The 25,860-nt window shown below is 33.1% G+C and overlaps 3 protein-coding genes across 3 annotated transcripts; 1 reads left to right on the top strand and 2 right to left on the bottom strand.

Annotated features, from left to right (window-relative positions):
* Positions 1–1,748: 1,748 nt before the first annotated feature.
* On the top strand, positions 1,749–6,556 carry LOC108218932 (uncharacterized). The gene is made up of 8 exons (XM_017392114.2): positions 1,749–2,298; positions 3,497–3,644; positions 3,748–3,898; positions 3,985–4,110; positions 4,226–4,306; positions 4,845–5,037; positions 5,123–5,393; positions 5,947–6,556. The coding sequence occupies exons 1-8, from the start codon at positions 2,101–2,103 to the stop codon at positions 6,210–6,212; spliced, it is 1,434 nt and encodes a 477-aa protein (XP_017247603.1). The 5' UTR covers positions 1,749–2,100; the 3' UTR covers positions 6,213–6,556.
* Positions 6,557–7,394: 838 nt separating this feature from the next.
* On the bottom strand, positions 7,395–13,120 carry LOC108216006 (casein kinase II subunit beta-1). Its single transcript, XM_017388656.2, has 6 exons — positions 12,861–13,120; positions 10,659–10,877; positions 9,259–9,368; positions 9,007–9,172; positions 8,152–8,288; positions 7,395–7,718 (listed from the first exon to the last, which is right to left on the bottom strand). Exons 1-5 carry the CDS (start codon positions 12,904–12,906, stop codon positions 8,158–8,160), a joined length of 672 nt encoding a protein of 223 aa, XP_017244145.1. The 5' UTR covers positions 12,907–13,120; the 3' UTR covers positions 7,395–7,718; positions 8,152–8,157.
* A 4,610-nt stretch (positions 13,121–17,730) lies between these two features.
* On the bottom strand, positions 17,731–23,658 carry LOC108216100 (polyadenylate-binding protein 2). Its single transcript, XM_017388781.2, has 6 exons — positions 23,407–23,658; positions 23,187–23,289; positions 20,021–20,091; positions 19,743–19,934; positions 19,514–19,644; positions 17,731–18,229 (listed from the first exon to the last, which is right to left on the bottom strand). Exons 1-6 carry the CDS (start codon positions 23,518–23,520, stop codon positions 18,184–18,186), a joined length of 657 nt encoding a protein of 218 aa, XP_017244270.1. The 5' UTR covers positions 23,521–23,658; the 3' UTR covers positions 17,731–18,183.
* Between the last annotated feature and the right edge of the window lie 2,202 nt (positions 23,659–25,860).

Below are 25,860 nucleotides of genomic sequence, written 5' to 3' on the forward strand. Positions count from 1 at the left end.
GATAGAAAATATAGTTATAATTCAAAAAATCAGGTTTAAGAATTCTAAAAGTAATACAACTCTTTTCTTATCAAATTTTAAAGATGATACAATTCTTTTCTTATTTAGTATTTCTTATTGAATTCTAAAGATAAGACAATTTTTTTCTTATTTAGTAATCCTAATAGAAATAGGATTATATTTATTCAAACTAACAAAATCATAGATAAAATACAATTTATATTTAAGATTTGTAAGGTAATACGTACAATTTATATTATCGATTTACTCTTATAATTTTCTTAAATTTCGAATAGAAAATAAAGGATTGTAAAGATAATAATCATTAAAAAAACTGATAGCAACAAAAATTAGAACCATAAAAGAATAATAACTCTTAACTAATAAATAGGCATCAAAAAATAAAAAAAATAACAAATAAAATAATATATAAAAAATAGGAATCATATATTAATTTTATGATAATGTAAATGGGTCTTGATTAGTATTGTGTTTGACGGGCACGGGAGGCGGTCCAAACTAATTTTTATCTAAAAAATAATAAATTTTTATTAGTATTATGTTTGATGGGAAAGTCGCTAAAATAATTTTTATAAAAGAATAATAATTTTTAACTAATAAATTGGAATTAAAAAATAAAAATAATTAACAAATAAAATAATATATAAAAAATAGGTATCATATATTGATTTTATGATAATGTAAATGGTTCTTGATTAGTATATCGTTTGACGGGCACGGGAGGCGGTCCAAACTAATTTTTATCCAAATAATAATAAATTTTCTATTAGTATTATGTTTGACGGTAAAGTCGTTAAAATAATTTTATATCTATGTTATAATATATTTTTTTGTTACACAATTCAAAATAATCTCTAATTTTGTCATAATTAGAATAATTTTTATTAGTACTGTGTTTGACACTAAAACGACTCAAACTAATATCTAAATTATACTTCCTCCATCCCATTTTAAGTGTCCAGTTTAACTTTTGAATGGTCAAATTGACCAAATTTTGACTGAGATTTACACATATAATATAATTTTTAAAAGTAAAAAAATTATGTCATTATAAAATACATACAATATACTATAAAATGTAATTTTTAGTTTTTCAAAATAATAATGAATTTGTTTTTTATGCTTGGTCAAAATTTGGTCAATTTGACCGTTATAAGTCAAAACAGGACGCTAAAAATGGGATGGAGGGAGTAATGTTTTGTTATAAGTATTGTGTTTGACAAGAGAGCGGCTCAAACTAATTTTGATCTAAATTATAATATTTAATTTATCATAAAAATAATAATTATGGATTAATATTGTCTTTGACGGGAGGGGGGTTCGAACTAATTTTATTATTAGTATTGTGTTTGACAGGATGATCACTTAAACAAATTTTTATATCAATTATAATATTTTTTATTTGTGATATGTTTAATGGGAAGATGACTCAAAATAATTTTTATCCTATTATAATTCTAATTCATATCAAAATTTATCACGCCGCCGCGAAGCGCGGCTTTTTTCACTAGTTAAATAGATAACGGAAAAAGAATTATATTTTTTGATTCTATAAATTATCATTCATATAAATTACAAACATATTTATAGTAAATTAAAATTTAAAAAAATTGATTTCATTGAATTTAAGAGTTTCACGAAACTAAAAATACATATTAAATTCTTTTTTTTTAATTAAAAAAAACTACATATTAAAACTATGTGATGTGAGATACATGGATATTAATATCGACATCGATAGGTAATATTTTATCATAAACAGTTTGAATCCGGACTCGAAACAAAGTTGAGGCGGACGCCAAACGCATCGGATAAACACACACAACACCCTCTCTCTCTCTCTCTCTCCATCTTCACTCTCTCCCTTCGCCGGAGATACACACATCCAACTACACATCTATAATAATCCCTAGTTCCAGAGAGATCGAGAGAGAGAGGTATATGCTCTGTGGGGACAATACAACTCACTTGAAAAGCCCCAATAGTAGCTAGGGTTTTACGATTTACACACCCAAATCACTTCAAATCGATGTGTTTTTTGTGAAATTCATTGTTACGAGGCCTTGATTTAATTTCTAAATGGACGGACGGCGAATTACAGCTACCAGGCGGCCGTGCTGTGGGCGGCGTGTGGTGGCCAAGAAACGACAGCGTAGCGGGGTCGATGGGTTTGTTAACAGTGTTAAGAAGCTTCAAAGGCGAGAGATCTGTTCCAAGCGTGATCGATCTTTTAGTATGAGCAATGCGCAGGAGAGGTTTCGGAACATTCATTTGCAGGTTTGGTTTTTCTCGATTATTTATTCGGTTTTTTATGTTTTTTTCGTATTGTAGAATGTTTTGTGTGCCTTTTAGTTTATTCGGGGAATTGGGGTAGTGGAATTGTTGATATTGAGTTGTTTTTACTAGTCTTATAGACTAGGGTTGTCGGTTGTATTTAATTGTCTGGTATGTTGTCATGGTTTTAGTTTGTTGAAGATGCAAGGGGACTAGTTAGTAAGAAGCATAGATGAGTTTGGTAAATGAAGTTTATGATTATCAGAGTTTCGAAGGATTTACATAATGATGGTGATTTGTATCATATAATATATCTGCAACTGTAAGCTGAATGTGTAGTGTGGTTGTGATGTTTAAGATACTACAAAATGAGAAGGGCTTTTGTCGTATACTTGTTGACGTCATTCATGTTGCTACATAGCCTATATTATTCATGTATGTACTGAATCCTATAGTCCCCAATGATTTCAACAATTCTCAATTATCTTACTATGCTGATTTAGAATATTGTCTACACTCTGCTATAGCGTGGGTGTCGGACCATTAGGTTTTTTTATTCTCAAGAAATGGTTATTGACTAGTCTGGGAAAAGGGGCGGGTGCATTTACTGAATCCTTTAGCCCCACAATATTCACCTGTTTCAAACTATCTTACTATGCTGATGTAGTACTTTTTGCACGTCCTTCTGTGTTTATGGTCCTTAACCAGAAGGTTATTATTCTCTACATATAGTTGTCGGATTGTATTGAGTTTCTTTTTTTAGGGGTTGCAGTACATAACCTGGGACCGCAGGGTTGGGCTTTTTCTTGCGGTTTTATCACCTTAGCTTTACTCATAATTAGATGGGCTAGGGTGATTAGACCGCTGAAAAATCACTACTTGGTGGCTACTGGCTATATTGTATGATTCTCGGAAAGCTTAAGTGTTGGGTTTCCAGTCCAATTTACCTGGCTTTACTACTATGAAACTGTGATGTGTGGCATAAGAAACCTTTTGCAAGATTGTTAGGCTTTATGTTTTTTGCATAAGTGGTCCTTAGTAAAGCTAGGCCGGAATACTTGTATGGTCGTGTTCATTGTTCAAAAATTTGTGCTTGTGCTGGTTCTTACCCCCTGGATTGGTTGAGCTTTGATGATGCGAAATGTCATTCAGACCCAAGGTTAATGTATCAAATATTTATATTTTTTATTTCCCTTATCAGGAAGAGTATGACACCCATGACCCGAAGGGGCATTCTTCTATGGTGCTACCTTTTTTAAAGAAGAGGTCAAAAGTTATTGAGATAGTTTCTGCGCAGGACATTGTCTTTGCTCTTGTGCAGTCTGGTGTTTGTGCTGCATTCAGTCGAGGTGATTTTTCTAATTGGATGATCATCAGCTACATGTTAGAACTGTATTTCATGCGACATAAATACATATCATGTAAATTTAACATTTGAAATGCTGGATGCAGAAACCAATCAGAGGATATGCTTTCTGAATGTTAGTCCTGATGAAGTTATTCGGAGCTTGTTTTACAATAAAAACAATGATTCTCTCATCACTGTTTCAGTCTATGCATCAGACAACTTCAGCTCCTTGAAATGCAGAACCACTAGGATCGAGTGTGTGAATTATTCAAACTGATTTATTGTAAGTGCATACTGAGGTTCTGAATATATGTTTTTACTCACATATTATATGGTGTTAGGTACATTCGACGTGGTAAACCCGATGCGGGCTTCCCTCTCTTTGAGTCCGAGTCGTTGAAATGGCCTGGCTTTGTCGAGTTTGATGATGTTAATGGGAAAGTACTCACTTATTCTGCACAAGATAGGTAAGCATAAAACGTTCATTACTAAATCTTCTGTATTCTGTCAGTACCCATAGTTTGAATTCTATGCTCCTTGATTTTTTGCAATTTTAATTTAATTTATTTCTTTTGTTATCAGCATTTACAAGGTCTTTGACCTGAAAAACTATACAATGCTTTACTCCATCTCGGATAAAAATGTACAAGAAATCAAGATCAGGTAAGTTTTTCCCTCATAACTGCCATATAAACATGTACTTGAGATATGTGTCTTTCATTTGCTTAGGATTATTGTATTGCTAGGCGTGGTTCCCTTTCCCCGAGGTAATGTAGTATTCATAGCCGTTTACCCAGTGAATGTACCTTATCATGTTGCTTTTTCTCTGTCTTGTTCAATTCTAGTTTGGCATGTTGTAAACTATTTGGCTTGTCAAATATCATGTGGGTCTTCATTCCGTGTGCTTTCATTGCTAAATTGCTAGTTTTACATATTCCGTGGTGAAATCGTATCATAGTGCCAATTTGTTTAGTTTCATGCTATGTAGTTGTATTTACAAATATTATCAATTTTTAAGTTCTTTTTCAACAGTCTGTTATACAATTATTGTCTGTTGTGTATTTTTATTGTTAAACTGTTTTGTTGTAAATTTTAATTTTTAAGATCAGTTTTTATTGCTTCATATTCAAGTGCTGTGCGTAAATCTATATATAAGTGTTATGCATAAATCTACAACCTTTTGACACATTTTGACTTGCAGCCCAGGAATAATGTTGTTGATATTTACAAAAGCGAGTGGTCATGTTCCTCTTAAGATCCTCTCAATAGAAGATGGATCTGTTCTTAAATCTTTTAATCATCTTCTTCATCGCAACAAAAAGGTGGATTTTATCGAGCAGTTCAACGAAAAGCTTCTCGTTAAGCAAGAAAATGAGAACTTACAGATTCTAGATGTATGCATCTTTTTCCATATTTTGTTAAGCTCTTGTATGGTAGGTTGGTAGTTCGATTCTAAACGATGACAATTATGTTAAGCAGGTACGGAATTCTGAGCAAACGGAAGTCAGCAGAACTGAATTTATGACTCCATCAGCATTCATTTTTCTGTATGAAAACCAATTGTTCCTGACGTTCAGGAACCGAACAGTTGCTGTCTGGAATTTTCGAGGGGAGCTTGTGACTTCATTTGAGGATCACCTTTTGTGGCATCCTGATTGCAACACCAACAACATATATATCACAAGTGACCAGGATCTTATTATATCTTATTGCAAAGCTGATTCCGATGACCCACTGCTTGAAGGAACTGGTAAATTATTACAGAATCTAGTATATGCTTACAGCTATAATCCTCAATGCTGCTAACTAGTTAAATATGGAAACTGGAAGGTTTCTAGTTAAATCTGAGAACTGGCCAAGGGCCGGTAAAAACTTTATTGTGCTATAGGATTTTATTTTAGGTAGAGAGTGATAATTAGAATGCATTTGGGGCAATCTGGTCTACATATCATATCCACGATCATAACATGCAACTAAATTTCATGTCTAAATGTTAAGGACTAAATTGTGCAGAATCCTAGGCACCCTTTGCTGAGATTAAACATACAATCTGGGCATATTGCTCTAATCGGATAATTCTTTTACTTTCTGCTTTCCTGTTTAAGCGTCTGGTTAGATAATATTTTAATCAGTTGACCAAATTTGGACTTCAGTTCTATAATTATTGTCTTATATTATTATGGATTTATAAAATAAATGTTTGTAACCTGATTGTTGTTCGAAGGGGCATTTAATTGCAGAAAGTTTTGGTTAAATGTTAGTGCTAAGGGTGTTATGCTCGTGTCTTTGCGTGGTTCTTGCAGCTGGTTCGATAAACATCAGTAATATCTTGACGGGGAAATGCTTAGCCAAGATAAAAGCCACCAACAGCCTTCCGCCCGAGGATTGCAGTTGTAGTAGCAAGTGTAGTGGGATTCAATGCAAGTCCAGTAAGCGGATCCGAGCTTCTAGGATTAGAAGCACGGTTGCAGATGCATTGGAAGACATCACTGCTCTTTTTTATGATGAAGAACGGAATGAGATATATACTGGTAACAGGATTGGCATGATTCATGTCTGGTCTAACTGAAGTTGCTCTTTTGTGCTCACTTCAGATTTTATGATGGCTACCCAGCTGGTCAAGTTTGCCCACAGGCCCGGAGTGAGAGCGACCTTCAGTAAAAAATCTGGTGTTGAAGTTGATTCAAAGTTGTTTTGTGTCTGACTGTTCATTGCCCTTGTAGTTTATAGTACCCTCTTTCATATTCCCCCCCTCTATTAGGGGTAGTCTGTGTTATTCTTTTTATATTCTATGAATAGCGCATATAGGGTGTTTGCAGGGTGAGAATTGAGATGTTGAAACGTAACTTGCTGTTGTAGTTGTGCTTTATGAAATGGGGTGACTTTTTAAATGAAGTTTCATGTGATTGCCTATGTGATGTTTGCAAGTTGTGTTTGGATCTGTTTTTGCAAAAACCAGCTTCTTCATGCACAAAAATGTATTTCATTAGGCAAAAATGCACAAAAATTCCAAGGCAGGCTGGGATGTCCTGTAATGTGTCTTTTTACCGAAAATGTCATTCACTTGGTTACCTTCCTTTTTGAAGGATTGTTTCAGATATGTGGTCATTTGAGATGACAAGATGGTTTTTAGATGGTGACCAGATAGTATCCGTCTCATTAGGAAAATGAGCAGCCTTCGGAACAGAAAATAATCAATAAAAAATGTTGGTCTCTCACTGAGACTCTACAAAGCATGTTATCAACTAGGACACTGATGCAATAATTTTTAAAGGTTATGGAACTTATATATAATAATTTTGGGGAGCTGTGCAATATTATGGAATGGTATATGCTAATGTGACTGAATAATATCCTTGCATTTTGCATTCTCAATTCTACTTCTAACTACTTTCTAAATAATGTGAACTTTGTTGATTCAGATCTGATAATAATATTGTTTTTCTCATTTTTTCATTTGTATCAAACTATTACAAAATTGGAACCGAGAGATCCAAGGACTCGTATTTATAATGTTTGAAACCAAAGATATATGATTGTGGTTTATATCGTTACCCCCTGTCCAGGGAGGTTATTCACTCTTGTGATAATTCGAAAAATTCATCATACACACCAACTTGCGATCAAACTTTTTTAATTTTGTTGCTCAACAGTCATATAACGTTGGGTGATGATGGGACTAACAAGCCCTCACCAAATAAAAGAAATTTGGCTAGCTAAGCACCGTCGCATAAATTGTATACGCAATCAATAAAGAACTCTTTATCTAATTTGAAAAAACAAACACCCATTTTTAATTATGTGGGAAACATTGCTTGTTCACTAAAATTTGAACAAAAACTTTGACCTTGAAATAAAGATAAAAGCTTAGCTTCTCCTAATGACCCATTTTTGGTTTAGCCACCAAACTACCAAAGTCATGCGTCCTACTACATTTGTATTGCCTTAATTGGATAAGACCCTACTACATTGCACTAACCCGGTCTACACTGTATCAGACAGCTGATAAAATAGTTCAACTACATCATGGGAGAGAATCAAGGGACAATCAGTAACCCATCTCAGAAGAATGTACCTAGAAGAGAACAAAAATATATCAATATAATGTTCTCCATTCGACAGTTTGACTCGAAATATAGACAAAAAAAATCTTCAAACATCATAATTGTGACTAGAAGTCAACTTCATTGCAGATGCTGGTCGTCCAAATTGTGTATTTATGGGTTATCTTATTAGCAACTAAATGTAAAGGAAAAAAAACTTTAAAAATATCATCTTTTCAATAATTATGTAGAGAACTACTTCAAAAGGTATTTCAACACTGGTACCAGAAACACTCAATTTTAATTAAGAGAAAATCATTCAACTCAACCTTCAAGACTCAAAATCACGAGTTACTCAAGTTGTGGCCCATCAATCATATTTTGACATCCAAAAACAAATAAAACTATCCAGATCCCAGACACAGTATATGAAGTCAAATTGAATTCTGCAAGTACATTACATACCTAGCATTACGGCTTGTGGACTTTGAAACCAAATACTTTCGGAACATAACCACGAGCGTCAGGCTGTGGCTTGAGATGCCCATAAGTCATCAGAAATAAGTGAGGAAATGTTGACCCGAAATAAGCTCCGTCAATGGCTGAACAAATTCGAGATAGGCTAATTAAAATATTGTCAAAACACATTTCTTAAACTCAGATGCTACCTTGAACTGGAAAATGAGAATGACAATACGAAGCCCTTACACTAGGCCTGATTAGGATTCCTTTGAAGATAGATCTACAAAGAACTTCACAAAGAAATTCTTGTCTTAATTAATTTCAAGAAAAAACATGCATCAATTGAATAGGACGAACACACATTAATATCCTTCACTACAGGGGTAGCAAATCCATCAGAAACTTAAAATGGACAAACTTAAAAGGACTTAATTGGTCTTTACCTCAAGGCTATAAAGCATTAGTGATGATAAGTTGAATAGAAATATGTATTCTTGAGGTCTGCCTCATTAGGGCGCATCTGCGGCTTTGTGGATAATGTGGTACATGTCAATCGGTCTTCATAAAAGCTAACTTGTTTTGTCAAAGAAATATGAGGTAACAAAATATGAGCCAAAACACTATACAGTTCTATTGAGGTTCTAAATCTGCGCCTGCCTTCTAAGCATAAATATTTAAGGCCCGTAACAACACGGCATCCTCGATGTTAAAATCAATTTAGAAGTCAGCAGCCAATGATATGGGGCATTTATTCTCTATTAATTTAATGAGGACAACGGGATGAATTTTGCAATAGAGTAAATACTTTTCATCAGCTAATCAACAATTGCTCAAGTACACACGTGCTCATAGAGTTACCATATTGATATCTAGTCCTGGGTAAGTAGATATCTTCACATTGTGGACAGTAGATCATCACATAACTTGACCTGGGAATATCTGACTGACCGACTGGCAAACATGATTGTTCGCTGCAGTACACCCTTGGGCATGTCCCAAATTCATTGCTATTGTACTTTTCCAACTAGGGAGTAAGCAAGTATTTTCATATATTAGTCTGAGCCCTTGTAAATAAAATGAGAAAAAGACCAATATCAGAGAGAAATTTACCATTGCCGACATCCCTTTGCTAGTCAGTATATAGCGAGAATGAATCAAACCATAGAGCATCTCTGCTGCTGAATCAACTAATGAATTATGTTCTTCGTCAAGCTTATCACCTGTACACCACAAGTAATAGGTAAGTTACATACTTTTCATTCAAGTAGGTAAAGTACACCGAGTGTCAGTAGTGATAATGCATGATTCACCATTTGAGCCATAAAGTGAGGCAGCCCATATATATGCATAGGTAGATGCTCAAATACAAACCGAATTGGAGTACAAACTACAAACTTAATCTATGCCCTTAGATGAATCTAATCTGATGCCCCCTAGATGTCGCCACACACAATTAAAATACACCCTCTCACACATGATCCCACATAATCCCCTCCGTTTATAATTGGATTTTTCCCGTCAATAGGTGAGCTTTTTTGGAAACCTGACTTCACTGCATTTTTCTTCATCTCCCAACGTCATACCATATGTGCTATATTTCAATGTGATTTAGATTTTTATTTTTTTTTAGTTTAGTTTGTGGTTTGTAATTTAAGAAGATTTGTATCGGAGTAAGACCACACACACACACATATATTGAACTCTATGCAATTGTATTTTTCCCATTCAGCAACAACACTACTAAATAAATATCAACATTCCTAATAAGTTACTAAAATCTTTTAGTAGTATGGTTACCGCGGTAAAGTCTCTTGCAGTATGAAAGATGTAGTATAGACAGTTTGTATGTAGTCAACATTCCCACTGCTATCAATTTAGTGAATGACATGCACATTCATAGTGCTTACTACATCTTAAATTTACGGCAAGAGATTATACTGCAGTAACTATACCTCTACTTTATTCTTGTAGTAACTTATTTTTACTAATATTTGATGATTTTTTCATTAGATATGTGTTTGTCACAAAGGAAGATACAGATATATTACCTTTGAGATGAACAAATATAAGAAAGACCAGTTCTCAGTTACATGTCTGAGTGAGGAAGTTCATAGATTTACTAACTAAAATTGCATCAAAAAACAAAAAAGAAATACATAATAAGTGTGTTAACAGTTAAGTAAGTTGCACAAGAAATTACAATCAAGTAAAAAAATGGATCAAAGCTTAATCTGAAATGACTTTATGTTGATTAAAAAAATGAAAAAGCACACAACAGTTTTGAGAGAAGTTATACGTTGCAATGTGATTTTCTTGCAGAAACATAAGTTACCTAGCAGTCAGAACTACCAACCACTATTAGAAAATCCTCTCCATCCTCTCCTATACAAAATATATATAACCTGGATATGGAGGACAAGTCTTATTGAAGTACTAGTACACAACTTAATCAAACAATCAAGTGATGGAACTAAATATAGTTTCTCTAGGGAGAGAGAACAAAAATTTACCATGAGATGACTCAACGTCTAATATCAAGTCAAGGGCATAGTCATAGTACGGAACTTGACTGCTTAGCCCACAAAGGTTAAAATCATCTTGCATGTAATCATCATCAACTTCACAAAAGAACTCATGTCCTTTCAGATTGCAAAACCAGGATACCCAGGAAACATAATCACCTTCAGAACCACTAACATCTGACTCTTCAACTGATGTTTCAGATTCTTCTGTCATAACAAAAGAGCAAACACTACTAATAAATAAATAACAAATTATGAGAAATTAAAATAACGAGGTTTGATATACCTTGTGGATTATGTTCGCTTTATCAAGAATAAACTTAAAAAAAGTTAATAAGGTCGAAACTCTAAAACAGCTTCATGAGAGACTACATCCACTTGATGATATTAAGTATTACCCATTTATGCATATTATAAGTTGTATCCACAACTACTTCAGGTAAACAAAGAATTGCTAAATTGAAAAGATTCAGTTTAGAAATTACTGTATTCGTGGAACAAGAAGTACCCAGAAAATAACTACAGATATATACAACACTTGAACAAGCATTTAAACTCAAGGCGATAGCTAAAAATTTGTGAAGGAAGGACTCTCGATATCGGAGCATCATCTGTCCAAAGCCAGTGGTGGAAGAGTGAAAAACTTTGAACCTAACCACTGTAGTCGAAATCATCACAGGTATTTACTTATTGATACTGGACTTGAATTACAATAAAATTTTGAAATAGGAAACTACAATAAGAAAAGAAAAACTCCCAGATAAGAAAAAAGATGGCATTGAAACTTGAAAGTTTAATAAGTGAACTTGAGGTGCTAATAATAAGGTCACATGGAGAGTTCACGCAGATATGGACTATGTTAAACAAAAATCATCAATTCCATTAGCTTAGCAGATAAAGGCTCATCTACCATGATTATCTACAGCCCACCAAAACCAGTAAGAATCTTTAGATAAATTCTCACACTACATCTGCAATCAAAGAAAAAGCATGAACAAGCCTCACACATAGATTATCTGCTCCCTGATTTGTTATTTGTATTATATCCCTGAATTTCGATGCATATATAGTGCAAATATAAGCTAAAGTAGTTGCAAACAATCCCCTTAACTTGGATAATGGGTATTGAAACTCTTAGCTGCTTGAAGCACTACTAGGCTTTACAAATGCTAAACCCACAGAAGATACTAACTAGTCATTTTAAAAGTATTTAAATTAAAAAATGCCACAAGATCATAGTTGGCTTTTACCAAATGTAACTTGGTAGTTGGCAATCATCTTCTTCATATAGGAATTAGTTTAGCCAAGTTAACTTATTCCTTCTTCCTATTGAAATCCTAGACATTGGAGGCTAAGTGACTATTAGCTAACTATATATTATATACTCCCTCCGTCCCCATCAATTGTTTACATTGGGGGACGGGGGCTCGGCGCGGATTCTAATGCTCTTATAAAATATAGTTTGATAAATTATTTTGGACTTTTTTTTTTTCTTCTGAATAAAAATTTACTATCTAAACTTTTATACAAAGAAGAAAATTTTCAAAAAAAAGTAATGGACCTATGTTTTATATGCGCCTTAAAATGCGTGTCGAGTAATGCAAAAAAGTGTAAAGAAATGAGGGAGACAAAGGGAGTAACATATACTCGATGATCTTCACATTACACCCCATGATCTTAACATTGTTCCACAATCAAGCCGTCTCCAATTTGACTTTTCAGAGCTTATTCCAATATTACTCTTGAATCAACATATGAACACCCAAATTCGATTTAAAAAAAGATTTTCTTAATACATTCCGTATTATATGTTTTCAATTATATTATTACACTTCAAAAATTATCCACAATAAACACAGACAAAGAAAGCATAGAACACGGTATGCATGCTCGGATACAAGGACTAAAATAATCACATCAACAATCTACACAAACATACATCGCCTTACTCCAATGACATGATCACATACCTAGCCTTCGAGTAGAGTGAAAATCGAGAAATAACAATAAGAGTAGTAAATCACTAACAAGTAGTACAGAGCATGAAACACAAAGCATAAGAAACGATGAGAAATGAATTAAACAATACGCACATACACAATAACAACAGATACAGTAGCATAAGTCTCATCAACAATCGTAACAATAAAACACACACATAGAGATAATTGTGTGTGTAAGTAAAGTTACCCTGGGAGAGCAGCTTCTTGTTTTTATTGGTTGAAGTAAAAGGCATTGTGTTATGGTGTGTGTATAATAGATATAATACAGTGGTGTGTATATATATGTATAAACAACAGCGGCGAGTTTGATTAGCAGCGGCTCCGCCGAGTTGAATCGTTAAACATGGTGGTGGTGCGGTGGCTTCGTTCTTCCACCTCAACTCACCTTCAACACGAGCCCCCCGCTTTTCTTTTCTTTTTTCTTTTTTTTAATACTGTATTTGCGTTGATTTTTCGGAAATATTTCTAGGGTTCTGTACATATATTTATTAATTAGAATAGAATTTGGGGCTTTACGATTGCCTTTCTGGAAGGATGTTTTTATTTTTTTTATTTTAAGAATTCCAATATATAGAAAGTCTAACAAAAAGTTACATGTAATTTTGAATTTACTTTGCCTCTTTCACCACTGTTTCTATTATTTTTTATTAAGTTGGGTTACTATTTCTCTTCTTGTTGATGATAAATTACAGGTTTATTAATCATCAAGTAATCAAATAATTTTTAAATACTAAATTTCTACCATTTTCAAACAAATCCTCCGTTTAACCTTCCTTTCTCTCCAATTTTTCTCATCCCTTTTCCCGATCTACCTTAAACATGTGTTACAGAATATTTTTATGATAGTAAAGAAAAGAAAGATTCAACTTCTTTAATTTATGTATAACTAGTGAAAAAAACCGCGCTTCGCGGCGGCGTGATAAATTTTGATACGAATCAGTATTATAATAGCCTAAAAATTATTTTGAGTGATCTTCACCTTAAACATATCACAAATATAAAATATTATAATTGGTATAAAAATTTGTTTAAGGGGTCATGCAGTCAAACACAATGCTAATAATAAAATTAGTTCGAACCTCCCTCCTGTCAAAGACAATATTAATCCATAATTATTATTTTTATGATAAAATTAAATATATTAATTTATATCAAAATTAGTTTGAGCCGCTCCCTTGTTAAACACAATACCGAAAACAAAACATTATAATTTAGATATTAGTTTGAGTCACTTTGCTGTCAAACAAAATACTAATAAAAATTATTATAATTATAATAAAATTAAAGATTATAATTGGATAAAAAGTATTTTGAACTGTGGTCCCGTTTTAATAAAAATATATATTATAACATAGATAAAAAGTTATTTTACCAATTTCCCGTCAAACATAATACTAATAGAAAATTTACTATTATTTAGATAAAAATTAGTTTGGGCCGCCTCCCGTGCTCGTCAAACACAATATATACTAATCAATAATCATTTACATTATCATAAAATCAATATATGATTCCTATTTTATATATATTATTTTATTTGTTAATTATTTTTATTTTTTGATTCCTATTTATTAGTTTAAAATTATTATTCTTTTATGGTTGTAATTTTTTCGCTATTAGTTTTTTAATGATTATTATCTTTACAATCCTTTATTTTCTCTTCGAAATTTAAGAAAATTATAGGACTAAATCGGAAATAAAAATTGTACGTATTACCTTATAAATATTAAATATAAATTGTATTTTATCTATGATTATTAGTTTAAATAAATATAATCCTATTTCTTTTGGCATTCCTAGATAATAAAAAAAATTAACTTTAGAATCCGAAAAAAAAATTGTATTAATTTTTGGAATCCTTCAACTTGATTTTTTAAAATTATAATTGAATAAAAATTATTTTGAACTGTGATGCCGTTTTAACAAAAAAAACATAGATAAATAATTATATTAGCCACTTTTCTGTCAAATATAATATTAATAGAAAATTTATTATTATTTAGATAAAAATTGGCTTGGCCGCCTCCCATGCCCGTCAAACACAATACTAATCAAGAATCATTTACATTATTATAAAATCAATATATGATTCCTATTTTATATATATCCTATTCTTTTTTGTTAATTATTTTTATTTTATGATTCCTATTTATTACTTAAAAATTATTATTCTTTTATGGTTCTAATTTTTTTGCTATTAGTTTTTTTCAATGCATGATTATTATCTTTAATTTTAAAAAAAATATAAGACTAAATTGAAAATAAAAATTGTATGTATTACCTTAAAAATCTTAAATATAAATTGTATTTTATCTATTATTGTTAGTTTAAATAAATATAATCCTACTCTTTTTAGGATTCTTAAATAAGAAAATAATTGTATTATCTTTAGAATCCAAAAAGAAAAGAATTGTATTAACTTTTGGAATCCTTGAACCTGATTTTTTAAATATAATCCTATTTGTTTTAGGATTACAAAATAAGAAAAGAATTGTGTCAATAAGAAATACTAAATAAAAAGGAAAAGAATTGTATCATCTTTAGAATTCAATAAGAAAAGAATTGTATCACTTTTAGAATTCTTGAACCTGATTTTTTGAATTATAATTATATTTTCTATCCAAAATTTAAGAAAAATTAGAAGACTGAATCGAGCCATTCGAGAGACGCAGACAATTACAAAAATACATTGAAGTCGAGACTTGATTTTGCTCACCTAGATATTGATTGAGAAAAAAAATATTCAAACTACAAAAATCTAACAAACAGGGACTCAGGCAAAACAAAACAAACTCGAGACAAAAACCAACTCAAAAATAAACAACTACTTGACTCAATATACAGGAAGATCTAAGCAAGCAAATTTGGGGAAAAGTGAAGGCTTTATTACCTCGCTGTAAAAATAAAAGAAGAGCCGGCTTTATTATCTCGCTGTAAAAATAAAAGAAGAGCCGGACAGATAAGAATGATGGTGAATAGTAGTTTACATTTGAAGCTGCGACCAGCTTGGTCTTTTTGTATCCTGCTTCAGGAATGTACTTGTACTTCTATTGCTGTATTTTAGATGTCTCATTAATTAATGTCGTTACCTGTACAATATTATATTAATATATAGTTAAAAATAAGAATTGTATCATTTTTATGATTCCTTTTTTTTTTTTATGGTAATTGGTAGGGTATTATCTTTAGAATAGGATAAACAAAACACTTATATTGCACTTAGAATTCTTAAATCTGATTTTTTGAATTACAATTATATTTTCTCTCCAAAATTTAAAAAATTCCTAAGACTGAATCGAGCAATTTTAAGACGCTCGCATCCTCCTTTATATATATATATTGACTAGTTGAGAAACCGCGCGTTGCGGCGGCCTATAAAAATTATATTAATGATTCAATATTAATATATATAGCATAAAATAATTTTGTGGCTATCTATAAAAACTTTATTAACGTTTCAAAATTAATATTTGTAGGATAAAATAAATTTTATATTATAAAAATTTTGATCTAATACCAATACTAATATATAAAATTGCAAAATTGGACTATAATTTATGGTTGAAAAATGAAAATAGATTTATACATGACAATTTAAAGCACGACGAATCTTAATTTTGTTTGTGTTTTTTTTTTGAAAAATAATCATGTTCTTACATTGTCACCTTACGCCAATTTTTTTGTATTGATTGTGCACAAAAACATCTAACTTAAATCCGTGAGGTTGTAGTATTGTGAGAGAGGAGGTTGTGTTTAGATGACCCAAAACCTTACAATCTATAGGGGTATTTATAAGTACAAAGAGACTTGTGTGCTACTCTTTCCCATAATTAAATAATCTGAAACAAAATCAGATTAAACTTTCAAGCTACTATATTCCGTAAATAATCTGAAACAAAATCAGATTCTGAAACTTTATTCTAATATACCCGAAACTAAAAAAGGTAGTTCTAATTTTTGATATTTTTCATCCAAAAATTCCAAAAAATTAGAAAAATAGAACGGAGCGATGAAAGGCGCCACATACAAGGCCCTCGCTTCTCCATCATATTTTCTTGTATACAAGGTAAATCATATAAAAATTAACAACAAACATGTCCAATGAACGAAACAAATATTATAAAAGAATAACCAACAAACATGCATCACTAATAGTTAATTTATTAATATCATCCATCAATATCATGTCAAGACTATATTCTTTTCCCATATTTCAATTTATCGACTCTCACACAGCGATCTATATCTACCTTTGCTTGTAACAACCTTTATTTTTTTTAATACTATATAAACAGCCTTCACTTATCGTTGCAGAAGAACGGCACCACCGAGTTAGAAATCAAGCAAGAGAACTATCACCAAAGAGAGGTAGAGTTGTGGTATTGAGAGAGATGAGGTTGTGTTGATTCAAAACCCTACGATCTATATGGGTATTTATAGGTGGAGAGAGACTTGTGTGCGAATAATCTGAAACAAAATCAGATTAAAAATTTCAAACTACTATATTCCATAAATAATCTGAAACAAAATCAAATTCTGAAACTTGCTTCTAATATACCCGAAACTAAAAAAGGTAGTTCTAATTTTTAATATTTTTCATCCAAAAATTCCAGAAAATTAGAAAAATAGAACGGAGCGATGTGAGAGGCGCCACCTACACGCCCCTCGCTTCTCCTTTATATAAGTATATTGATATTGATTATATTTTGAAGCAAAAAAATAAAATCTAAAAATTTTCTTTAAAAGAAAAGAAAATTGTCAAGTTTTCATAATTCACGGTTAAGCTAATCAATCTGACCAATTCTACTCCGAGTTCCTGCAACATCGACCAATGCAGTTTCATACATGACTCAGTTCTTGACTCCTTAATTTAAAGCGGTACTGAGGTCAATTTCCACAAGACGAGAAAAGATTTTCAACTGAGCCTATTGTACTGAAACTGTGAAAGACCGTTTTCCGCAACGACTGCGAAAATTTTGATTTAAGAAAACATAACCTTGTTTCTTTTTAGTCTGAATATTGATAAAGAGAAGGGAGCCACAAACAAAAACAAGAACTTACAGAAAAAGAGTACAGTAAAGCTGGATTCCCCTAATTTTTTCCAAGTGAACTGGCAAGGTAAAAGTTCTGCAATATCAGGACTCTTAAGAAGCCCCCACTAACGATCTGCAAGCAGCAAATGCTAGAGTTCTGCTGCCATTTTAAAACATACATATAACTGATGCATAACTCTTAACATACAACGTCAATCGACCCGGTGAATGCACCATGTGTCTATGTGTGCCCAGGGGCAAAAGGAATGTGTTGAAAGGGGGAAAATAAATTAAAAAAAACTCCAGAATCAAGCTAATGGTACAGAGTTGAGCCTTCTTGTTGATGTTTAATTTCTCTCTAAAATGAACCTAGTGAGCAGATACAGTATAAGGATGTTATCCCAGTGAAGAGATTGCACCATATAATGTCGCTGGTCTAGGAAGAACACTACGATAGCATGCCACCTTAGTCCACCTTCAGTATGGTCTGTAACGCATCGGCCGCCTTCCCCTTGGGATCCGGCTGCAAAAGAGAATAAGCGCTTTTAGAAATTAAAGAACTGTACAGCCAACTAATGCATAAGATACGTTGCTTCATACTGATACACATAACATCTCATACACATGCTAATCCATAATATAAGTAGTTTTCACTTTTGATGTAAAATAAGGTGTCAGAAATATATATAGTCATACACGTGTACATACATAGTTTCAGTAAATTTTTTTTATATAAATTAATATATATAACAAAAAAACACAAAAAATGTCTAACTATATTTCTATGCGCTTCAAACTACATCCAATGAGTCGCGAAGAAACTGATTCCGAACTAAACTAGAGAGCATAGTTTTGACAAAAAGTAGTTCCTGTAAATGCTGACACTTGAGTTTGTATGACTGGTTCAACTGGGCACATATTTAAAGCTCAGACACAAAAATTCAAATTGCATCCTTTGATATTCAAAACAACAGTAACAAGAACAATGGCACCTAGGCTATAAAAACCAAAGGGGTAAACTCAAAATCTGGCATATCCTTTAGCTCATGAAACAGGAATTGTCTATATGACCCTATTGTTAATTTCCAAAGTGTTAAACATCATCTCTTGAGCAACAAGAAATTTGTAATATCCCACTGCTATGAAGAAGCACATGATAAGTTTTACAAAGTCCCCTATCAGTTTGACATCAACAAAAGAAAAATATAACTTCAATAAGAACTATACAATCAGGGGATCCATTATAGAAACAAAGATCTAGCCACTTGCACAACTATAAAGATCCGCAAATGTAAAGCGATTAAGCCCAACTAGCTTCATATAGCAGAAAAACCACAAATTTTTTACAACTAGATTCACATAAAGAAGAAAGAACTTTTATGCAGGTTTTTTACAACTAGCTTCACATAAAGAAGAACGAACTTTTATGCATGGACTCGATATCAAGATACTTGATGCCGCAAATTAAAAGTTATACACAGTTTTTAGCACAGGCATACTTATATTATGCCCTTCATCAGAAATGTATTTAAATAGTTTGGGTTCTTCTACGTACATATATGTTTATTTGCACAGCTGTCAAGAGTATGTAGCACAGGTATCTTTTAATCAAAAAGTATTCACAGCTCCCTAGACACTAAATATTATAATGCCAAAGCAATGCCTATAATCGGTCATTCAAAAAAGCTTAAATTAATAATTTCTATTCAAAACGAGCAAATACAATTTTATAGCTTTACTATGATTTTACAAGTAGCAACTGACAAGATTTGCAGGTAATACATAGAGCAGCATTCATAAGACTAACCCGTAACCATAAGGAGAAAACATTGGTGGGCCGGGCATATACGGTCTTCTGGCTCGAAACCCAAAGTAAGGGTTGGCTGGCCTGCCTCGAAATTGCTTCATTCCAGGTACATTAGTTCGCTTTGCGGCCACCTGAAAAGCCAAAGTGCACAGCTATAATAAATATCACTGGAAAGAGGAAAGTATAATGTGTCGAGGTTGCAATTTCCACTCATTTAACTTTATAGAACCTTTAATTGACGACCATGCAACTCTGACTCATTCAGGAGGAGGGCATTCTGGATTGCTTCAAGTTCCACGAATTCAACATAGGCAAATCCTTTAGGCTGACCAAACTTGTCGGTCAGGATGGTAACTCTGTTGACAGTGCCACATGATTGGAAGTGCTGCTGAACTTCCTCAGGAGTGCATGCATAGTCCACCTGGAAATAGGCCGTAAAACTTAATGATTCTTAAATACTAAGAAATTAAAAGAAAACGAAGCAGCTAAGATAGAGTGGTGCCTTACATTTCCAACATATATTGACCGGGCATCGGCCTCCTCCTTCTCGGCTAGTGTAGCAGACGTGCCAGATGAATCTACATAGTATAGCAAAAAAAAGGATGAGGGTCTTGTGTATTTATAATATAAGATCTGCAGCAGTAGAAGTTATATATGAGGCGGTAATTGATCATGATAAAAAATTTAGACAAGGGATGACATAACCTTTTAACAATATAATATACAGACTAAATTAATTTTTTAGTACTGCTGGTAGATAATATCAAGAACTCTTGATATATTAGATATAGGTTGTATTTGTTATCTTACAAAATGACTGATTGAAAAACATCATCAACCCTTTGCCATGCCAGAAGCATATTTTCTAACATGTAAGTCCATCATTTCTACTAAGATTTTCATCTAGAGCGAAGTCTGATCTAAAATAGTTCGAATAGACCCCACCTGAAAACTGGATTGTCTGACAGAAGCAAGGTGAACAATTGACCACCATTGCCAAAGTCACTAAGGTTGTGTTCAGTTGATGGGTTAAAATGAAATTTGTACTTATATTTAAGAGAGAGATTAGAGCAAATGTTCATAATTTTCATTCCTTCATTCCATTCCAAACTATTTGAAATTAAATCTAACCCACATGCTTTGAAAAGAATGCTCCACTCCATTTCTACACCATTTTCTCCAACAATATTCATCATAGAGAATTGAGGCTCCCTCATGTTTGTTCACTATCCTCACATGCATTCTTCTTTCTACATAAAATTACTTCATAATTATTCATTACACTATCTCTCCATTCCATTCCATCCAATTAGACGCAACCTAGGGATAGATTCCTGGGGACCGGCATCTGAAGTACTATAACTACAAAGACCAAAGTCAGACAAATTGCCCTTCCTATTAGCATCCCAAAACAATAACTTTAGCAGATCAGAGAATCTAGCTTCCAGAAAAAACAATAAGCAGAAAGAAAACATAACATATAACAATTTTACAATAAAACACCTCTGTCGCAAATATACAGCTTTTGTAATAGATCACCCATAAAATTTAAATAATAGAACAGGATATAACAAAACTTCATAACATGATATATAACATAAAACCCTATAAGGGAGCCAAAGCACGCTAAGAATCATCCAAAAGAAAAGAAATAGAGAAAAAAAAAAACTTTTTTGCAACATGAGAATTTGTCTACAATAATTTGTGTGTGTGTGCGTGTGTGTGTGTGGGGGGGGGGGGGGGGGGGGGGGTTTCGAGAGAGAAGGATAGTTAATAAAATCCTCTTTTCGTTCTAATAGAAGTTGCATTAAATAGATTACATGTTTAGATTGAAGATTGATCAGTCATCAACCTATAAATTATAAATAGAAATACAATTAAAACAACCATGAACAGAACTATCTCGGCAGAGGGAGCCTGATTCAAACAGTCGACAGTTACCTGACCCCCTAATTTTATTGTGCGATTTTGCAGATTTAATCATCTGCTGATTAACCCATTTATACTTCAGATTCCCTTTCTTCCAGTCCATTTCCATTTCCAGATGAATGCAGAAAGGGGAAAAACTAGCCCTTATGAAAGATGTTTCACAAGGGGTTGAGTTGAGAAGTGAAGTGTTGTGAGAGGGACCCCTCTTTCTCAATAACCTTTTTTATTCTCTTTATTATTTAATTTCTGCAATTTCTACCAGTTTCTTTGTTTTGTTATTAATGTTACCACACTCTCTTCCAATATGCTAATATGTGCCACATTCCATTTTAATTTGAAGTTGATACGATGGTAAAAATTTCCATGTCATGCAGAATACATTTAATAAGCAGGTGGTTCGACATGTTGCCCAAAAAGTCTATAACTTTATCTGTCTATCTACATATTTTAGCTGGAAATTTTGTCGCATGCATAACAACTTGCATTTATATAATTTCTAATTCATTTATCCAGTGTGTCTGTTTTTACGAAGGACAATAAAATCTAAATATTATGCAAACACTTAAACATATATGTATATATATAGCAGATCAGAAACTTCACCGCATCCATTTAATCAAAAAAATCGAAGATTGCTATACAAGTGAAAGAATACCTACCAATAACAAGTTCAATTTGTCGGTACCAGAAAACAACTAAGCCAAAAAGGTGACCATTGGACAAAATAAAATTTTAAATCAGTCACGCACTCGGGCAAAACAGCACTAAGCAAAGAATATGACCGTAGGCGAAAGTAAAAACATATAGAGTATTTTAAAGGGTTCGTTATCAAAGTGACCATTGTTCTCTTTAAAACTTAAAATATCCCACCTTGCTCCCCGATCTCCACCGGGACTCATTTTAAACACTCAAATCATTATAAATATCACTAGGTTAAATCTAGAAAACACATTGATAGAAAACTTAATTGAATCCTAGTCAAAAAATGCAGCATATTACACGTGACCCATATAATAAAAATAATTCACAACTATACATGTAGAGGAACATTAAAAAACACATAATTTTTTAACCTCAATTGGTTCTTGTACTTGATTTTAAGTGATCAAACCAAAAATTCTGAATTTCCTATGTCTAAACCTAATCTATAATAAAAAAAATTCCAATTCTGTTATTTATTTTCTTCAAAATTTTACAAAGTGATGTATATAGTGATTTGAGTGCTTTAAATAAGACCCCGTGGAGATCGGGTAGCTAGGTGAGATATTTTAATGAGGACGGTAATCACTTTGATATAAAACCCGTATTTAACATCAGGCACAAACTCCAGACAAGCAAATTTAGGCACACACTCGCATATTTGAGTATTCAGTTTTGGGCCACTAATTTGGGTTGGCCATTTGTTGTTACCCGTGCATTGTGTGTGCCGCCTTGGCATAGTTATTCAACAAGACATCTTTCAAATTTCCCTAGCCGTTAATTACAAATAAATGTACACCACCTCTGTATATCCCTCTCTTACCTCTTATCTTTTATCTTCTCTACTACGCAAATTCCCTCTTTTTCACCCGTATCCCCAACCCCCCCCCCCCCCCCCCCCCCCTTTCTAGATAAACCTGACTAGCATAGACCCTTAATAGTAACACAATTACCAAAAAATCACAATTTGTCCAATCACAAGATACAAATGCACAATCACACATACAGATTACAACAAGATTCACTATTTTCAAAGGTAAAACACCTTGTCCGGCACCCATCTCTTTTTCGACCTTGGCTTGCATCTCGCGAAGAGCCCCTGCTTCCTCTTCAATCTCCTTTAATCTCTTCTTCATATCCTCCAACTCCTACCAAACAAACACAATCACAAAAATTCAATTAATTCCAGGCAATCACCCCACACTCACACACACGCAAACACCAAATGTCACGAAAACAAAAGTTTACGATATCGAAAAAGAAACCTTGGAAGCATTCTCATCTTCCTCATCGCCCCGAGACATGTCGATATCAGCGTCCATATCAGCTTCATCCGGTATCTCTCCACCGTAAACTTCATGCTCTGGTTCTTGCTCCATTGGAACTACTATGCTGTTGAGTGTGTGTTTTCTAGGGATTTTATGCGATTGAAAAGAGAAAAAGAGGGGAGATTTTAAGGATTTGGGGGTGGGGGGTTCGGGCGTATCAGTAAATGGGGATAATTAACCATGGGTCAGCTGCAGCCTAGTAGTGTATTGGGTTTTTGTTTTACCGTCCTGTGTTTCCTTTTCTGCTGTTTCCTCGCGGTAAATTTCTCCAGAAGTGGCTGGCGCAGCAGAGAAAACAAGTTACTTGGCGTCTTGGCCCAAAACATAGTCTGGATAAATTAAAGCCGAAGACTTAATTGTTTCGATTTTTAGAATAAAATGCTAAATCATGTTTTTGGAAATCATTGTAAAATATTAAAATGTAACATGATTCTACATTTTGGGAAGAAAAAATTACATGGAATAATGTTTCTCGTAATGCGAGATAGCGCAGTATTAAGAAGGTGAAGAGCATCAATTATGTATTATCCAACGTTTTGGAGGGCAAAGTGGTAGGTTGGAGTCATCTTCTAGGACACTGACATTTGGGACTTTTTTTAAAAAATTATTATGACAGCGATGATCAACACCACGTTTACATGGATCCCATGGATCCCATTATTGGTCCAACCCAGGTATCGGGCTTCTTTTAGACCTGAATGAGAAAGTCCGCATGTCTCATCCTAGGATGGCCCATCCCATACTAGATTTCTATTTGGCTACCTGAAATTTTAAGTCTCTCATACCACTTGTTGTGCCTGCTTAGCGATCTGGTTCTCTTTAAGTTCATATTAGAAGTCCTTATGGTTATCTGGCCCTCTCCCGGGACCTAAACTAAAAGACCCACTTGCCTCATCTTTAAACTCATCCCAGAGATATTATCTACTTTGCACCAAGCCCATACGAGTTTTTTGCCCTTCCCACAACTGATGTAGGATAACTGCTAAAATAAAACACACTAAAATCGATTATCATTTTATGTGTGATAAAATAATACAAAAAATAAATTAATCAACTAACCGACATTCTCATCATTCTTCAACTCATATAGTTGTTCACTCAAATCCTACCAACTCAATATATTAGCACCCTTTTATCCAAGTTAGGAGTGTTTACTTCTTCTCCCACAAGCTCATGTTGCTCAAAACACTTAACTCAACACAACATGACATTGGCCGACTTGAGTTATGTTTTTAATGATATGTTACATCAACCAACAAAAACTTGCAAGTTCGTAGAATTCGGTTAATATACAACTTCGACAAAATGGATACGATTATATATTTATATAACAAGTAAAAAGGAAGTTAAGTCAATACTGGATCGTATGAGATCCATCGATTGAAAAATAGCACATCACCTAATTGACTTTTCATACAAACATATTCGGTCGAGTTTGGGATATGATTCGACTGGTTGTCCGTCCTAATGTATCATTCATTATAAGTTTGCTTTGAAACAAATTTCATGTACAAACATGTTGTCCTCTATATCATTTAAAAAAGTGGTTTGCTTTGAACCAAACTTCACATGACAAATTGCTTTGAACCAAACTTCATGTATAAACATGTTGTCTCGTATTCTATGAATAAAATTCTTTCAATCAAAGAACTATTTCAAATATTCCCATATTTGTATCTCGAAAGCAAAAGGATACATATTATTGGAATTTTATTCCAACCAAATTCTTCCTCAATTTTCGATTTCAATGAAGAAGTTCTTCCCATAATTTTAGTTTTAGATGGATACTAAGGAAGATTAGACCCCCTCTTCTGTTTTCCTCTTTACTTTTCCGCGCTAGAAAAAGAAAGTTTTTACGTGTATACACGATATACATGAAGAAATTTGGCAGAGCAGTTGACATATATATCCCCATTACAACCCTTATAATTTAACCTTATCTTGCTATTCTATTTACTTGCTTCCTTTGTGAATTATTTAAAAAGAACTTAACTATCATCTCAGTATCAATTTACTACAGTACTACAAACCATGAATAAAACATACTGGCCATTAGCGGTTAACAGTTAGCGGATTGAATCAGATGTTTTGACTAACTGATTGAAGTAGATCTTTTAACTAGCGGATTGAATCAGCGGTTTCTTGTAAAACTAATTGATTAGCTTTTTCCGACACAAACCAAAACTTCTAACTCAAAAAGCTACTCAAAGTAGTTATTCAAACCTCTATTTCAATCCGCTAACTACCAAATACAAATATTTATTTTAGTGGTCCAACGTCTAAAACACCTCAAACCTCTTATTTTGTCCAAATTCTCTAACTTCCAAATAGAGCCATAATCTTAATCTATGAGTATCTGGTGTTGGAATGGCATCACTATAGACCATGGAT

Source organism: Daucus carota, chromosome 4 (genome assembly GCF_001625215.2).
Source record: "Daucus carota subsp. sativus chromosome 4, DH1 v3.0, whole genome shotgun sequence".
NCBI classification, from domain to species: domain Eukaryota; kingdom Viridiplantae; phylum Streptophyta; class Magnoliopsida; order Apiales; family Apiaceae; genus Daucus; species Daucus carota.

What these genes read in the sequence shown, in the direction of transcription:
- LOC108218932 (XM_017392114.2), top strand. Translation starts at nt 2,101, where the DNA reads ATGGACGGACGGCGAATTACAGCTACCAGGCGGCCGTGCTGTGGGCGG. An exon ending in GTACAAGAAATCAAGATCAG is followed by an intron (nt 4,307 to 4,844) that starts GTAAGTTTTTCC and finishes TTTGACTTGCAG; the next exon opens with CCCAGGAATAATGTTGTTGA. An exon ending in CCCACTGCTTGAAGGAACTG is followed by an intron (nt 5,394 to 5,946) that starts GTAAATTATTAC and finishes TGGTTCTTGCAG; the next exon opens with CTGGTTCGATAAACATCAGT.
- LOC108216006 (XM_017388656.2), bottom strand. Translation starts at nt 12,906, where the DNA reads ATGCCTTTTACTTCAACCAATAAAAACAAGAAGCTGCTCTCCCAGG. An exon ending in CAAGAAGCTGCTCTCCCAGG is followed by an intron (nt 10,878 to 12,860) that starts GTAACTTTACTT and finishes TTGTTATGACAG; the next exon opens with AAGAATCTGAAACATCAGTT. An exon ending in GCAAAGGGATGTCGGCAATG is followed by an intron (nt 9,173 to 9,258) that starts GTAAATTTCTCT and finishes CTTACTCCCTAG; the next exon opens with TTGGAAAAGTACAATAGCAA.
- LOC108216100 (XM_017388781.2), bottom strand. Translation starts at nt 23,520, where the DNA reads ATGGAGCAAGAACCAGAGCATGAAGTTTACGGTGGAGAGATACCGGAT. An exon ending in TGCATGGTCGTCAATTAAAG is followed by an intron (nt 19,645 to 19,742) that starts GTTCTATAAAGT and finishes TTGGCTTTTCAG; the next exon opens with GTGGCCGCAAAGCGAACTAA. An exon ending in TTTTCTCCTTATGGTTACGG is followed by an intron (nt 18,230 to 19,513) that starts GTTAGTCTTATG and finishes TCTCTTTTGCAG; the next exon opens with CCGGATCCCAAGGGGAAGGC.